The sequence below is a fragment of the Bufo bufo genome, chromosome 1 (assembly GCF_905171765.1).
Source record: "Bufo bufo chromosome 1, aBufBuf1.1, whole genome shotgun sequence".
In the NCBI taxonomy this organism is placed as follows: Eukaryota; Metazoa; Chordata; class Amphibia; order Anura; family Bufonidae; genus Bufo; species Bufo bufo.
The window spans coordinates 602025694-602044031 of NC_053389.1; the positions used below are offsets into that span (position 1 = coordinate 602025694).

An 18338-nucleotide genomic window follows, 5' to 3' on the forward strand; every position below is an offset into this window, starting at 1 on the left:
GTCCTAGGTCAGAGCCTTGAGGGACACTAACAGAGAGGGGATGAGACAGGGATGAAGTGGGATGGGATTAGGTCAAGTGCACAGGTGGTGAGATGTGATCTGGAGAATAGTGTGGAAAGTTTTTCTTCTGTAATGGTGGAGAAGCAGGTTTTTGAGGGAAGAGGAATAAAAAGTAGTGGAGATCAACTCTGAGGACTGCAGACTGAAACTTTCTCTGATGTTGTCAATACTTTGTTTGAAGTATGTGACAAAGTCCTCAGCTGAGTATGATAGTTGAGGAAGGGGGTACTGCTTGACAGAGAAGAGAGTTAAAAGTGTTGAATAGTTCTTTAGGGTTGTGAGACAGGAAAGCTATAAGAGATGTAAAGTAGACCTGTTTTGACGGAGCAAGTACAAACTTGAAATTGAGAAGGGATTGTTTGTATGTGATAAAGTGCTTAGGGTGAGTTCACATCACGTTTTATGCCTCCGTTTGAACTATACGTTAGAAAAAAAAAGAATACAGTCCGTTAAAAAAACCATATACGTATTGAAGGAAGCTGGTTACTGCTGCACTGATCAGCTGGGGTGTAGGGTGTCATAACTCTGCTGATCAGTTATTGATAGCATATTCTGAGGATAGGCCATCAATATAAAAGAAGTGGCCAACTCCTTTAAGCTCTTCTGAGTCTGTTACTGTTACTGATTTTCACTGAAAAAGTAAAGCACAAAACAAAAGGGAGTTAAAGAGCCAGGAAAGGAAGTAGAATACATTGAGTGACTTAAATTGATATATCCAGTAAACATTCACCCGTTTTTATTTTAAAAATTACATAGAATATTCACCTATAGGCTGTTAATATGGAATAATATTTTTTATATAGAAGTGTCCCTTTTGAATATAGCCAATCTACTGAATACTGTTAGTAGAGGTGTAATTTGAAGTCCCTGGGCTTCGATGCATCATTTTTAATTACCCCACAACTTACATGCAATTTATCTTTCATAAATATTTATTTGGTTTAAAAGTCCCCTTACATGGGGAAGAAATGAATAAATTGAGTGAAATAAACAATTTCCAAATACACACATGTATTTAAATATTCAGACACAGAAAAAGCTGAGTATCTGAGTATATGTACTAACGCACTCTCCTGTACACATAGACATGAATCACTACCCCAGCACAAGGAGTACGTGTGAAACTGCAGGCAGTCATCTTTCCCTCTCCCCTCCTCCACATCTCTTCATTCTCCTCTTTCCCTCCCCCTTTCACCTTTCCCCTTCTTTGATTTCTCCTCTTAATGTAATTTGAGTTTTCTGCATTATCATAGGGGTCAGTAATACATTTTCTTTTAGTTATTTTGCAGCACAGTAGTGTCTTACATAAATCAGAGGACTGCAGTGACAATGGTCCTGGTCACAGTGACCTTGTATTTTCTTTTCTTTTCCTCACAGTCAGATTGTTAGACTTGCACATTTGTATTTTGTCAGTTTCTAAATAACGTTGTTTGCACCCGTATAGTAGCAGAGAAAAAAGGATAGCCACATAAATGGTCCCCAAATCAAAATGTATAGTATTACAAATTTAGAAACTGGACTGCAAGACTTACTTATACAATTGACATTTATTACTTTTGTAAAAAGTCCAAGACAAAGAGAAAAGTAACAGTCCCAAGGAAAAGGTTCAGCTATTTTTTGTTTATACACCATGGAAGTGCTTTTCTTGTATGGACAGTTTTCCCTAAACAGCTATAGCAGTTCCAGTTACTTTACCTCAGTCTCGAGTTAACCACACAAAACCACCTAAACCAGTATTTTCATGCCATGGTCCCCTTAATCCCAGTTTGGGGTTATATCAGCAGCAAGACCCCTTACTTTTAGAGTGATGGTAAACTGCTTTTATAAAAAATTTGAGGATGCATTAACTGCTCCTTCGCCAATCTTCATTACAGTAGAAATGGAAGTAGGGGTTTCTCTATTGCAATTAGTTTGGGAATCACAAGATCTACCTGACTGTGTTCTTTCCTTCACCCTCTATCTATACCTAATCTATAGGTTTACTATAAAATTAGGCCAAGTTTAGGGCACATTTTTCGAAGGTTTTGATTAGATAAGTGGAGAAAGACTACAGGTTAAACACAAGGAAATTTAAAGTGGCTACTTTTTAAATAAAAGCTGATGTGGAGAGCTACTCTAACTCCAGTGATCAGCTTAAATGAATGGACACATGAATGGGCTTAGTTTGCCAGGAACCCTGTAAGGGCAAGTCTCCGATCTGGCTCACAGAGGGTCCCTTGTTCGTCGGACTCACCTGTACGGCATTCATATACTCTTCAACAAATAGGTTCAATAGACAGTGAACTTGGAGAACTGATAGCCATATACAGTCTATATATACACTGCTCAAAAAAATAAAGGGAACACTTTAACAACACAATGTAACTCCAAGTCAATCACACTTCTGTGAAATCAAACTGTCCACTTAGGAAGCAACACTGAGTGACAATCAATTTCACATGCTGTTGTGCAAATGGGATAGACAACAGGTGGAAATTATAGGCAATTAGCAAGACACCCCCAATAAAGGAGTGGTTCTGCAGGTGGGGACCTGACCACTTCTCAGTTCCTATGCTTCCTGGCTGATGTTTTGGTCACTTTTGAATGCTGGCGGTGCTTTCACTCTAGTGGTAGCATGAGACGGAGTCTACAACCCACACAAGTGGCTCAGGTAGTGCAGCTTATCCAGGATGGCACATCAATGCGAGCTGTGGCAAGAAGGTTTGCTGTGTCTGTCAGCGTAGTGTCCAGAGCATGGAGGCGCTACCAGGAGACAGGCCAGTACATCAGGAGATGTGGAGGAGGCCGTAGGAGGGCAACAACCCAGCAGCAGGACTGCTACCTCTGCCTTTGTGCAAGGAGGAACAGGAGGAGCACTGCCAGAGCCCTGCAAAATGACCTCCAGCAGGCCACAAATGTGCATGTGTCTGCTCAAACGGTCAGAAACAGACTCCATGAGGGTGATATGAGGGCCCGACGTCCACAGGTGGGAGTTGTGCTTACAGCCCAACACCGTGCAGGACGTTTGGCATTTGCCAGAAAACACCAAGATTGGCAAATTTGCCACTGGCGCCCTGTGCTCTTTACAGATGAAAGCAGGTTCACACTGAGCACATGTGACAGACGTGACAGAGTCTGGAGACGCAGTGGAGAACGTTCTGCTGCCTGCAACATCCTCCAGCATGACCGGTTTGGCATTGGGTCAGTAATGGTGTGGGGTGGCATTTCTTTGGAGGGCCGCACCGCCCTCCATGTGCTCGCCAGAGGTAACCTGACTGCCATTAGGTACCGAGATGAGATCCTCAGACCCCTTGTGAGACCATATGCTGGTGCGGTTGGCCCTGGGTTCCTCCTAATGCAAGACAATGCTAGACCTCATGTGGCTGGAGTGTGTCAGCAGTTCCTGCAAGACGAAGGCATTGATGCTATGGACTGGCCCGCCCGTTCCCCAGACCTGAATCCAATTGAGCACATCTGGGACATCACGTCTCGCTCTATCCACCAGCGTCACGTTGCACCACAGACTGTCCAGGAGTTGGCAGATGCTTTAGTCCAGGTCTGGGAGGAGATCCCTCAGGAGACCGTCCACCACCTCATCAGGAGCATGCACAGGGAAGGAAGGGAGGTCATACAGGCACGTGGAGGCCACACACACTACTGAGCCTCATTTTGACTTGTTTTAAGGACATTACATCAAAGTTGGATCAGCCTGTAGTGTGTTTTTCCACTTTAATTTTGAGGGTGACTCCAAATCCAGACCTCCATGGGTTAAAAAATTTGATTTCCATATTTTTTTTTTGTGTGATTTTGTTGTCAGCACATTTAACTATGTAAAGAACAAAGTATTTCAGAAGAATTTTTAATTTATTCAGATCTAGGATGTGTTAGGGCTCTTTCACACCTGCGTTGTTGTCTTCCGGCATAGAGTTCCGTCGTCGGGGCTCTATGCCGGAAGAATCCTGATCAGGGTTATCCTAATGCATTCTGAATGGAGAGAAATCCGTTCAGGATGCATCAGGATGTCTTCAGTTCCGGAACGGAACGTTTTTTGGCCGGAGAAAATACCGCAGCATGCTGCGCTTTTTGCTCCGGCCAAAAATCCGGAACACTTGCCGCAAGGCCGGATCCGGAATTAATGCCCATTGAAAGGCATCAATCCGGATCCGGCCTTAAGCTAAACGTCGTTTCGGCGCATTGCCGCATCCGACATTTAGCTTTTTCAGAGTGGTTACCATGGCTGCCGGGACGCTAAAGTCCTGGCAGCCATGGTAAAGTGTAGTGGGGAGCGGGGAGCAGTGTACTTACCGTCCGTGCGGCTCCCGGGCGCTCCAGAGTGACGTCAGGGCGCCCCAAGCGCATGGATCACGTGATCACATGGATCACGTCATCCATGCGCATGGGGCGCTCTGACGTCACTCTGGAGCGCCCCGGGAGCCGCACGGACTGTAAGTATACTGCTCCCCCGCTCCCCACTACTACTATGGCAACCAGGACTTTAATAGCGTCCTGGGTGCCATAGTAACACTGAACGCATTTGGAAGACGGTTCCGTCTTCAAATGCTTTCAGTACACTTGCGTTTTTCCGGATCCGGAGTGTAATTCCGGCAAGTGGAGTACATGCCGGATCCGGACAACGCAAGTGTGAAAGAGGCCTTATTTGTGTGTTCCCTTTTTTTTTTTGAGCAGTGTATATAGATATATGGACTGGTTATTTATATTATTCTTAAACTACGTATATGCGATCCTTAAGGGGATTGTGTCATCATAAATGACCTATTGTTTAAATTGCCTTTTTATGTTTAACATATTTTTAATGAAGTTTTGGAGATGTTATATTTAATTTTCCATGTCAATATTTATATTTAAACAAAAACCATAAAATCCTATAGTTTTAGCACCGGCCACAAGGTAAAATAATAAGCGCCACTTCTTGAGCTGTACATATCACTTTACTGCTGTTACCTTCTTATCTGTAATTTTAATCCTGCCTGTAATGATTTCACCTCTGTTTATAGATAAGACCGGATCCACCATTAGCAGTAGGTAACTGTAAAAGCTTATCTATCCCTTCTTTGTACAATGACCTCTGCACAGGTCAATATCTCATAGAAATCAATGAGACAATTGTGTCTATGGCCCATGTAAAAAATGTTCTTAATGATTTCAAAATATGTTACGAACAGCTCAAGCAAGATGGCCGCCCCCATAATCATGTTCAGGAAAAATAAATCTGCAATCAGAAAAGAAAAACAAAAAGAAAAAAAAAATGTGTTGCTATCAGGTTATAACTGGCAGATAACATTTTTGGTGACACATTTCCTTTAAAGAGAACCTGTCATCATGAAATGCAGTCTAATATGCAGGCAGCATGTTATAAGGCAAGAGAAGCTGAGTAGATTGATATATAGTTTTCTGGGTAAAGATTCAGCAAAAATTGCAATTTATACATTTAAACTTCTGCTCTTTCTGAACTTAAAGGGAACCTGTCACAATGAAAATGCAGTATAATTTGCAGGCAGCAGGTTTTGGAGCTGGATGGACAGAGTAGATTGGTATACCGTTTTTAGGAAATAGATTCAATAAAACCTTTTATTTCATTAATCTCAATTCCTGCTCATTTTGGCCTTTTTAGTCAAGGAGGCGGGCATATCACTGATAACACCTCCCCCGTGTACAGCTATCAGTGACTGACAGCTATCTCTGTATACACACTTACATAGAGAGTGCTATCAATCACTGATAACACCTAACCTGTGTACAACTATTAGTGACTGACAGCTATCTCTGTATACACACCTACACAGAGAATGCTATCAATCACTGATAACGCTTACCCTGTGTACAACTATCAGTGACTGACAGCTATCTCTATCTACACACTTACACAGAGAATGCTATCAATCACTGATAACATCTCCCCCTCTGTACAGTTATTACTGACTGACAGTTATCTCTATATACACACCTACACAGAGAATGCTATCAATCACTAACACCTCCCACGTGTACAGCTATCAGTGACTGACCGTTGTCTATGTATACACACTTACACAGAGAATGCAATCAATCACTGATAATACCTCCCCCTCTGTACAGTTATCAGTGACTGACATCTATCTCTGTATACACACTTACACAGTGCTATCAATTACTGATAACATCTCTCCCGTGAAAATCTATCAGTGACTGACAGCTATGTATACACACTAACACAGAGAATGTCATCAATCACGGATAACACCTCCCCTGTGTACAGCTATCAGTGACTGACAGCTATCTATGTATATACACTTACACAGAGAATGCTATCAATCACTGACAACACCTTCCCCGTGTACAAGTAAAGTCAGAAAATGCAAAACTATAAATGTATAAGTCATATGTTTACGGAACCTTTTCCCATAAAGCTATACATCAATCTACTCAACTCTTCATGCTCTATAACCTGCTGCCTGCAGATTATACAGAATTTTTAAGATGATATTTGGACTTATCAATGTGTATGACTTGCTCATATTTTAAAGGGGTTGCCTGTTGTAAGAGCATATGAACATTATACAGGGCAGTTCTCCGATCTCCACCTTCTTATTAGCCTGAGCACAGAACTGCTGTTACAGACCCCTTTGCAGACCCAGCTCATCTATGCATTAATTATTCATATTTTTCCTTTTTTGATGATAACATCTCAAAATTGAGTATGTAGAGTATATATTATATGGGCAGGGGTGCAAAGATAGATGTCGCTACTGGGCCCAGATGCCTGAGGGAGCCCAAAGACCCCTGTTCCACATAAGAAAACACCGGTATTATAGAAAGTGTATGCTGGTCAAGCTACACCTCTGGCTGGAGGGAAGGGGTTAGGTCAAGAACTTGGCATGGCAGGGTGCCGTTCGAATTTTTGCCTCAGGCAGCAAGAAGGCTATGTGCTTCTCTGCCTCTGGCCACAAAGGACTGAGGTAAGGGGGGGGGGGGGGGTCCCCAAGCTAAACTCTTGCACCAGGTCCCATGAACCTTCAGCTATGCCCCTGTATATGGGAAAACAGGGGGGTGAAAATAACAGTTTATTAACTTTACTGGCAAAGGCAATGACATTTTTAGGTAAAGAAAACCACAACATTGCCAGTGGTCATATTTCAACATATTGAATAATATGCTTCCGTTTCCTTCTTTCTTATATGTAGATTAATTTATGGGACAGATTTGTAGCATTCAGGCAGGAACTTAGTCAAACCACATTAAAAATATTGCTTTGCCACCTGCTGTTATAGGGGAAACATTTTTTCTTTTTACAAACCCTGCACTTACATCTTAAGGCAAATGCCTCAGGGAGTCCTTCTGGCACTGGGCTTTCGGACATTACCCTGATGGTCAAATAGTCAGTCACCCCTGGAAATGAAGTGTTCGGTGCTCCACAGCATCAAATTACTGAAATATACATTTGCTGTGAACCAGAGAGTTCAATACAGTACTTCTAATGTATTCACTGGCAGCATCTGATTCCATTTCAAAGTAGACTGCAGTTAAGGAGCATTGCAGTATGAGACATAGGGGGAAATGTATTGGGACATTGGTCTTTATATCCCCTGTGCTGCTGGAGGATGCACCTAAATTAGGCGCATCCTCCGGTAGTCCTTGTGCCTAAACAGAAATCTAAGGCAGCCCATAGCTGTCATAGATTTCAGTCTTCATTTACGTCAGAAAACTGGTGTAAAGGAAGATAAATGTGGTGGGCTCACCCTTCCCCAACCCCTTTTCAGAAAGCCACGAAGGCAGCGTACACATGCCACTAAATTTTGTTGCAGTTGTGTTAAAAAAGGCGCAAACACAGCGTGTGTGACTTTTTTGCCAAAAAATTTGCGTAGTTCTCACTTTGCCTCTAGAGCAACCCTGTCCCTGTAACTAGCCCATGACGACAGTCTTCTTGCCCTGCAGCAGAGTCATTAAGACACAATAATAATGTAACAATCCCATAATATTTAATATGTCATTTAGTAGTTTTAATGCTCTGTAAGAAAAACTAATAAAGCTCCGTGAGCAGACTCGCATTGGACTCAGTTCTGCATGGTGTAATAATTAATCAACATAACATTCATAGCCATCATAGCGCCACTGTGTGGATAATTCCTACAACTGCCAATGTGCACAAAGCCAACTTTTCATTGAATTCAAGAGATTGCTAACATGGGGCAAGGAACAAGGAAGACAATCAAAGAAGGTGATAATGTATATAGATTTAAACAAAAGTAAGATACTGATTTTGTCCTATTCCAGACCGTATTAGGCTGAAATAATCTGGCTGGGAAATGTATATTTCCATGTTCTGACCTCACTGCATGTATTTACTGTCTCGCTTGATTTCATCTTACAACATACACTTTCCTGACAGTCATATGAACTTTCCTGACAGTCACAAGGACCGGATGCAACATTTTCAGTTTCCTCTTGAGGTATGAGAAAGTGCAGTGTTCTGTGGCACATAATAAGAAAAGGCGAGAGTTAAGCGAACAGGTGTAGATAAGTAAAGTGTCTCAATAGAAAACCTATTCAAGCTGAGTTTCTGGGTACTTTTACAGAAAAGCTAAAATTTCTTAAATGTGGTTGTTTAACTCCGGGGTATATTGTATTATTATGTATAGGGCATGTGACACTTTAGAACATAGGGCTTGCTTTGGTTACAGTGTATTGTGGTTCTAGAAGAAACAAAGCATGTTCTGAAAATTATGTTCATATCATGTAAATGGGAAAAGAAAGTGTAGGACTCATGTAAATGAGAAAACTGTGTGCTTAGATCTTATGAAGCCGCATATTAGTGTGTGTGCTGCATAATGTGATGTTAGGCACCATTTACAGATACACTGTTAATGATGACTTGAATCACGATTAACTTTATTAAAGGGGTTTTCCGGTAATTAATATATACAACACCTGGGACCCCCTGCTAATCAGCTGTTAGAAGAGGCGGGGTGCTCCATGAGAGTTGCGGCCTTTTCCTATCAGTCACATGGCCTAGTTGTAGCTCAGCCCCATTCAAGTCAATGGGGCTGAACTACAATACGAAGTACTGCCGCTATATGACGTACAGTGCCGTACTTTGTTAGTGCCGAGGAGGCCGCTGCATTCACCAGAGCTCCAGTGAGCACCCTAGGTTCCCGAAACAGCTGAACAGCAGGGGTGCGGGGACTTGTACCCCTGACAATTTGATATCGATGATCTAACTTGTGGATGGGTCATCAATATTGATTCTCGGATAACCCTTTTAATAGATTGATAGATTCAAGAGGAAATGCAATACTAAATGATGTTGATTCAAATGAATTAATGACCACGTAATGCATGGATGTGCTGGGTCAACCAATGCCGAAGCTACTCTCTGTATATCCTTGGGGGATCTCAAGCAAGGATATACAGAGGGGTTGTTCTTGTGAGACAACCCTTTAATGATTTGAAGAGCTTTGACTTTTCTTGTCAGTTGTCTCCAACCACTAATTGTCATTGTATACATTACTTTATAAAAAAAAAAATTCTAAATGTAAATATTCAATATTTTAGTCAATATTTATTGATTTTCAAAAACCTTTTTATTAAGTAATGGTTTTGATTTTTAAAAATAGGAGGTAAAAGAAACAACACACACAAATGCAAAAACTACAGAACAGAGTAAACAGTCCAGGTACAACTCAGGGCCCACTTGGTGTGACACTGTAACCCTCAAAATCAGGAATAAAATAGGAAAATACAAGTATGACAAAGTAGTTTATCCGCTATAACAATGTGGAGAAGGAAACAACCTGTCTTGGTACTATGTTATTGACCATAAAATATACTGTAATATACAAAAAACGGAGGCCTGCTATTGCAAAAAATTAAAAGTAGAAAATTCAGTATCAGTATTGATTTATCAATAATTTTTATTGAGTAAAGCATCATTGCTTGCACTACTAGGATAAGGAGAAGCGGATTTCTAAAAAGACAAGTATATGAGTGTATGGCATGAGAGTATGTATTGGATGAAATCCCTGTGGTGGAGGATTTGGCTGTTAGAGTGGGAACGTGTCGACTTGCACTCTCTCATGTCCTGAAGACTATAACAGATCTCAGTTAGAAAATGAGACATCCAGTCTATACACAAACATAATGTCTCTCTGTGCACACACTACCTGTCTTCCACAGCTATTTCTGGGCTGTAAGTTAGTCTTTTTTACTACACAGTAGTAGTAAGTACACCATATCATCCATAATGGGAGGATGAGCACTTTCAATTCTCTGTCAAGTTTTTGCCTATGCTCAGGGGCATACATAAAAATCACTGGGCCCCATAGCAAGAATCTAAATAGGGCCCTCATGCCCCATTTATAGCCCCTCCCACTACCCATTCCTGGCTAGTATATATTGCAGTGTACTCATGTGAGATGCGAGGTGTAATTTATACCTCATACCCCACATATCAGCCCACTGCTGTATCTACTATATACCTGTACACACTGTATGTATTATACCTCGTACCTCACATATCAGTACACTGCTGTATATACTATATATCTGTACACACTGCATTTATTATACATCATACCTCACATATCAGTACACTGCTGTTTATACTATATATCTGTACACACTGCATTTATTATACATCATACCTCACATATCAGTACACTGCTGTATATACTATATATCTGTACACACTGCATTTATTATACATCATACCTCACATATCAGTACACTGCTGTTTATACTATATATCTGTACACACTGCATTTATTATACCTTGTACCTCACATATCAGTGCACTGCTGTATAGACTATATATCTGTACACACTGCATTTATTATACCTTGTACCTCACATATCAGTACACTGCTGTATATACTATATATCTGTACACACTGCATTTATTATACCTCGTACCTCACATATCAGTACACTGCTGTATATACTATATACCTATACACACTTCATCTATTATACCCCGTACCTCACATATCAGTACACTGCTGTATATACTATATATCTTAACACACTGCTTCTATTATACTGTATATATATTGTAAACAGATATATGTAGTCAGTTATATATTATGGTTATTGTGTAAGGTACATGAGGTAATAGTGGTTGTAACTGTCGGCAGTACTATATATATGAAATATGAATAAAAATAGGGAATGGGGTGCAAATGAAGAGAAAGGAGGAGGACCTCCTCTTACGACTCCATTCTTATCTCTCCGGAGAGCTCATCCTGCAGTTCTTCTCCATGTTGTTGGGGGTTAAAGAACCTGTGATGATGCTCTGTGCATTTCCTTTACCAGATGTACAGGACCTGTGATGCTGAAGATGATATCATCACAGATCCTGGCAGATGCTCCTATCTAACTTGGGAACTACACCATTCTTTGTGAAGTTATTTTACTAGATGTACAGGACCTGTGATGACTAGTGTTGATCACGAATATTCGAATTGCAAATTTTAATCGCGAATATCGGCACTTCGAGAATTCGCGAATATTTAGAATATCGCTAAATATATTCGTAATCGCGAATATTTGATTTTTTTAAGAATACCAGTTCATGCGAATTTTTATGCGAAAATGTTATGCGAATTTTATGCGAATTTTCGCAGTCAAGAGAATAATGCCTGGAGATCATGAATTCGCGAATTTTCAAATATATGGCGAATATTCGCACAAATATTTGCGAAATATCGCGAATTCGAATATTGCCCCTGCCGCTCATCACTAGTGATGACATCATCACAGGTCCCTTAGCTTTCTCCACTGATGACAGTGAGACCAGTCATTGGCTGCAGTGACACCTGTCATCCTGTCGTTCTGGAAGTTTACATGCCAGGGGCTGGAAGTCTGATAGAGGGAGCTAGAACAGAGCGCCGGGAACAGGGGATTATGATTTTTCAACTGGTATAACATGCTGCTGCCCACAGTGAAAAGTGTCTAAAAACTGGACAACCTCTTTAAATTGATTATGCAAAATAGATAAACATTGGCCTAATCCCCTGATTTCAGCATCATCAGCAGATCATCTAATGTGTATGGGGGTCTCCCAGCTCTTCTCTAACAGCAGAAATACTTGATCCTTTCTTCCATAGGAATATAGGACATTGCCAGAGGTCCAAAATGGAAAGAATAGCTGTCCTCAAAATGACTGTTCAGCCAGAAGCTTTCTAAAGTGAATGGGCACTCAGATATGCAGCATAGCTGTTGCCCAACTTCTTTATATTTACAAAGGACAATAATATCCCGAATGTTCCTGCAAACCAGACATATTCTATCTGGCAATCCAGAAATACTAAAGCTGTAATACAAGAGGATAGATGCAGACACTGTTTTTCATTATATCATTCCATTGATATCAGTACAACAAATGCAACCAAGTTCTTAATAGTATAGGAGGGCAGATGTAAGATTTTCTGTTTCCTCTTGTGGTTTATGAAAGTGAAGTGCTGTGTGGTGGATGCAAAGCCGAAGCAATCAGCAAATATTTCTTCACATCACTGTCCAAAACAAGTGTTGCTTGGTGCGTTCTGATTTGCATTAAACTCTATTGCTGTCAATGTCAGTGCAGAAGGGACAGAATTTCTTGGCTGCCAGATTATGGGAATTTAACACTTGGGAGTCTGTGATTTGGCCCACCAGGCAGAATAGAAGACCTACGCTACAGATTAGGGCTCATGCACACGACCGTAGTGTATTTTGCGGTCTGCAAAAAATATGGATGACATCCGTGTGCATTCCGTATTTTGCGGAACGGAACAGCTGGCCCCTAATAGGACAGTCCTATCCTTGTCCGTAATGCGGACAATAATAGGACATGTTCTATTTTTTTGCGGAACGGAAATACGGAAACGCAATGCACATGGAGTAACTTCAGTTTTTTTGTGCGGACTCATTGAAATGAATGGTTCCATATATGGTCCGCCAAAAAAACGGAACGACACGGAAAGAAAATACGTTCGTGTGCATGAGCCCTAAGAAAGACATTTGTATTGCTGGCAGGACAGTAAACTGTCTATGGACATTACCACACTGAGAAAAAGATTCTATTTATCTGATTTATAGAATAGAATATTTTGATATCAGGAAGGACAACCTAAGATAGAGTTTTGTTTTTGCTTTCCTTTGGACCAGCACTATATGACAACAGGTTTAAATTGATTTAAGTATGTATAAGAGGAGGTTTCATCTGCTTGTCACGTCATCGAGTCATTGGGGCACATGTGTAAATCCCTGTCTTCTGATCTCAAAAAGTTGCAAATATCTGTGTAAGCCATCACTTGTTCTAAAATTTATAACTTTTTAGGGTGTTTGTGCCATGCTCAACACTTTTGAAAAAAGTGGTTGGCACAGAGCTAGACCTAGTCAGCCTAGCACATTTATTATAATTTATACCAGAAATCTAAACTAACTCCTAGCTTCCATAGATTTCAGTTCTGGCACATAGACCTGACAAGATACAGCACGGGGGCGTACACTGGTTTTAATAATTATCCCCTAATATTTATAAGGTTACTACCAATATATGTCACAGGCTAAAAATGAGTGTCATGTTTGGTTTGAAACCACAGGCATAAATATGGGGTTGATGAAATGGGAATGAAAGTGATGATACATTTACCAGTCAAACAATCTGCCCGTCACCGAGTCAAGAAAATGTGAAAAGAAAGCACCCTTTGGCTCACCTGTGGCGGCACTAGAAATATCAGCACTATTAGAGTTGTATAGATGACAATATGTCATCTGCAGACTGGCAAATACGAGACAAATACGAGAGAATTTATTAAAATTCAACTTGGGTCTGATTCGGTTAAATTGGGCAATTGATTCCATATGGGTTCAAATAAATTCAACCCCAGCTGAAAGTGCCCCAATTGCCTTGAAAACCCTCTTCTCTCTCTCAAATCATACAAAATTTGGGTTAGTTATCAACAACAGAACTTTTTGGATAATTCAGGTCAAGTTTCAGAATTTTTGAATCGATTTGCTCACCTCCAGCAGTTACTTTATGCTGAGAGATGAGGCTTCACAGTGATTGAACCCTTACCTGATACTTCAGACTGAGAAGGCATCCGATTGGTAGTAGAGTACTTATGCGTTCTTGTTAGTTCCTTTGAAAAATTGAGTTCTAGTTTTCTACATAGCAATATCTTGCATGGTAATTATTAGTGTGAGCATATAAATGTTTACCCTCTGTAGCACAACTATATTTTCGCTTACATCATGGTTGATCAGCTATGTGCTGCTGACTGCCTAAAATGAGAACTGGACATTGGACCCACAGTCATGCATGAATAAATGTCCTGATGTGCTCTCAAAGTCACAAACATGTTCTCACTCAGTTATGTTCCAAAACAATGTAATGAAGTTCTGAGTATGTTCCTGCTAATTCCAGTGATGTAGAAATAGGTTTCTGGTAAACCTGATAGCAAATATTGATGTGGTTATGGGTAGGAAAATGGTGTGATTTCCTGCAAGTGATTCACCTTCTTTAACTTGTATCATATAAATAGTGCTTGATGGTTTCATTGGCCCACATGAGTTTTTTTCTCGTCTTTCTCCTCTCTTCCCATTTAAAACAAATACATGCTTAGACAACCTGAGCATGTATGTGCATGGGGGAAGCTAAGACAGATTGTTGTCAGCCCAGTCCTTTTTTCCCATGACATATGCCATCAGTGGAAAGTTGGACCACCCCCATCCTCATACACATTAGATTATCAGCTAGCCCTTTCAACATCATAAGGTGCAGCTCAACTTTGCACGGCCTATTATAACTGGTATTGTCCAGTTACTGCAGTACTGCTCACGCTGAACTGAATAGGATCCATGATGCAGTTACAAGCTCCATCCATTGGGTGGGAGATAGGCCAGAAAACTATACAGGAGAGGTGTGTACAGATGTGTATACCCAAGGCCTATTTACCAGGTTATGATGTGTTCCCTTATCCATCTGCAGGCTTAACAACAGTATTTAATGTCTCTTTCAGGGAATCTCCTGATGGGGAAGAACATTTGAAGGAGCTGACCACCGTAAGACTGCCTTTATTATCCACACCAACGATGGACTTGATGCTACATCTTCGAACCCTGCGGAGGAAACGAAGACGTGCTCGGCGGTTGCATCCACCCCGTCTAATGCGTGTTGGCTGTTCTCTGGGCACATGCCAAGTGCAGAATCTGAACCATCGACTATTTCAACTGATGGGACAAATGGGGAAAGAGGACTCACCAATCCAGTTGAGCAACCCTCATAGCTTTGGTTGATTTTTGTAGGCCACAAATCCACAAAAGCCATGCTTATCAGCTTACCAAACAGTGTCTCTTCTGCTGCTTAGTAAATAGACCGCTTCTGACTCATAGTGTGTCTGGGTCATTTATACTGTGATCTCAGCATTTGTAGCCTTCAACCAGTAAAGACTTTCTACCATGAAAAAACTTGAAAACTATCCTAAGCAAGTTGAAGCATATCTGTCATGTGGGCCTGAGGCAGCATAGTCACATACATACTGCAGAAACTGCATATTCAGTGTGGAAATCAAACAGTAATATAAAATAGGAGGTCATAATCATATATAGCTTACGGCAATTTACTTAGGACATAGTCATTGTTCATATATTCTTATTGCATTATACCATACATTATATACATTATGGGAACCTGCTGCCTCACACAGAGCACAAATGCTTACCCATTGCAGGTCATATTACTCTGAATCATTGTAAACCATGGCAATAATTTTAACTGTGTTCACCTTTAATATTCTATAAATTATACCTAAACGAGCTGAAATATTTTGGCATGCTTCTCAGGGCTGCACCATTTAGCCATAATCACCTTTCTGCCTTCAGTCAATGCAAATTAACCAAGGACAGACATAGAAAGCAGAAGACCTCTGTGTCATAGAGCATCATTGTCTTAGCTCTCTAGCAGATCCACCATGAAAGTGCCACTTTCTATGGTGGATCACAATCCACCAGTAATTATGAGTCATATGAAGCATTAGCAGTCTAATAGAAAGTAGGAAGCACTGCTATCTTCATTTAAGGCTCCATTCACACATCCGCAATTCCGTTCCGCATTTTGCGGAACGGAATTGCGGACCCATACATTTCTATTCTTGTCCGCTATTGCATATTCTCTTAGTGCCGGCAATGTGCGGTCCGCAAAATGCGGAACGCACCTTGCCGCTGTCCGTGTTTTGCGGATCCGCGGATCTGTGGATCCGCAAAACACATACGGATGCGTGAATGGACCCTAAAGGTGATGGTGGGCACTACTGTTTACTGTTTAAGGCTGTATTCACACGTCCGTGGAACACGGACCATGAGATACAGGACTGGTATCCTGCTGCCGCCGCTGTACAGTTATGCACTCGTATGATCTATATCATAGCAACCAATGACACCGTGCGCTCCTGCAGTAAGCAGGATGCCAGTCCGGTATCTCACGGTCCGTGTTCCACGGACGTGTGAATGCAGCCTAAGGGCAAGAGCCATGTGTTATTTTTTTTTTTTACTTGGTAAAGATGTATTAAGCTATGTTCACACGCAGCATATTTGTTTAATAAACTTCTGCAACTGTCCCATTCATCTTGATAGGGCTTGCACTATGTAAATACTGCAGAAACAGCCCCATTCATGCACAGAATGGGTTTTCAGTCATATACATTTCTGCAACCACTCATGTGAACATATAGAAAGTTTCTATCCTGTAGGATACACCGAATGGTACTTTCACACTTGCGTTGTTTGATTCCGGCAGGCAGTTCTGTTGCCTGAACTGCCTGCCTGATCAAGCAAACTGTATGCAAAACGCATGTCATTTTTTCAGACTGATCGGGATCCTGATCAGTCTGAAAAATGCCTGATCAGTCAGAAAAATGCATTGCAATACCGGATCCGTTTTTCCAGTGTCATCAGGCAAAACGGATCCAGCATACCGCAGACCGGAATACCGGACCCGTCAATGCGGCAATTTGAATGCCGGATCTGGTACTAATACATTCCTATGGAAAAAAATCCCGGATCAGCATTGCCGGCATTCAGGCAAGTGTTCAGTTTTTTTGGCCGGAGATAAAGCCGTAGCATTCTGCGGTATTATCTCCGTCCTGATCAGTCAAAACGACTGAACTGAAGACATCCTGATGCATCCTGAACGGATTACTCTCCATTCAGAATGCATTAGGATAAAACTGATCAGTTCTTTACCGGTATAGAGCCCCTAGGACGGAACTCAATACCGGAAAAGAAAAATGCTTGTGTAAAAGTACCCTAAATACTCCTACCATATTTTGTAGTCTTCAGCACTTACCAGTGTGACCTCTATATAAAAAAAACTTGCACTGAATTTTGCTATTCATTCTGAGGATCAGCAATTAATAGTGTAAGCATATGTGAAAGTATAAAATGGTGGTTATCCTCCAGATCATGGATGAGTCAAACGTTTTAGCAGGCTTAAGGGGTTGTCCACCCCTTTACTATTGATGGCCTATCCTGACCATCAATATCTCCGACTCCCTACACTCTGCTGATCATCTGTTTCAGAGTAGCTATGGTGCCAGAACTACACAACTCCGTCCATTTTCCACTGTCCATGGGTTATAAGCTCCATCCGCTGCACAATGGACAGAGCTGTGCCAAAAACAGCATTTGGGGAACAAACTCTAGCACAAGGTTCAGCAACCGTTGGCACTCCAGCTGCTGTAAAACTACCACTCCCATCATGCACAAGTATTATGCTATTCGTATAACTCTCATAGAAGTGAAAAGAGGATTCCTGGAGTTGTAGTTTCAGAACAGCTGAGTGCTAAAGGTTGCTGACCCCAAATTCAAGTACTGCTGGCTCCATGTTAGTTGAGATAGATTTATAGAAAGGGCTACTATCAAATCTCCCTTTTTCCATGGCCGTGGCAATGTGACTCACTTTGAGCCGTCTTTTTCACAGTGCAGCATAGGAGGGCATGTTTAGGAGCTGCCGCGAACTCTGAGATATAGAAATGGCATTTTCTTGCCATAAATCAGTCTTTTCTTAAAACGTTTTATTTAACATGGTGGTTATGAATTGGCATGGCTACCGGGGGGAAGAGTATATGCATATGCTCCACATTGTCTCTTCATTAATAGTGTCCACACACACACAATATATATACCATGAAAAATATACACAGATTTTTGTTAAAATGGTCAATTCTGATTCTCGTTGACCATAACCTAGAAATGAAAGGCTAGCTGGGCAAGGCAAAGTCTCTGGATATCCATATTTCACTTGTACCCATATTGTATAATACAATAGT

The 18338-nt window shown here is 41.1% G+C and overlaps 1 protein-coding gene across 1 annotated transcript in view; it reads left to right on the forward strand.

Moving 5' to 3' along the window:
- The window catches only part of ADM2 (adrenomedullin 2), a 40540-nt gene extending 24369 nt beyond the window's left edge, over positions 1 to 16171 (forward strand). The window contains exon 4 of the mRNA XM_040414433.1: positions 15033 to 16171. Coding sequence (XP_040270367.1) covers positions 15033 to 15309 — 277 coding nt within the window. The 3' untranslated portion in view covers positions 15310 to 16171. The remainder of the gene's footprint in view (positions 1 to 15032) is intronic.
- The last annotated feature ends 2167 nt before the right edge of the window (positions 16172 to 18338 follow it).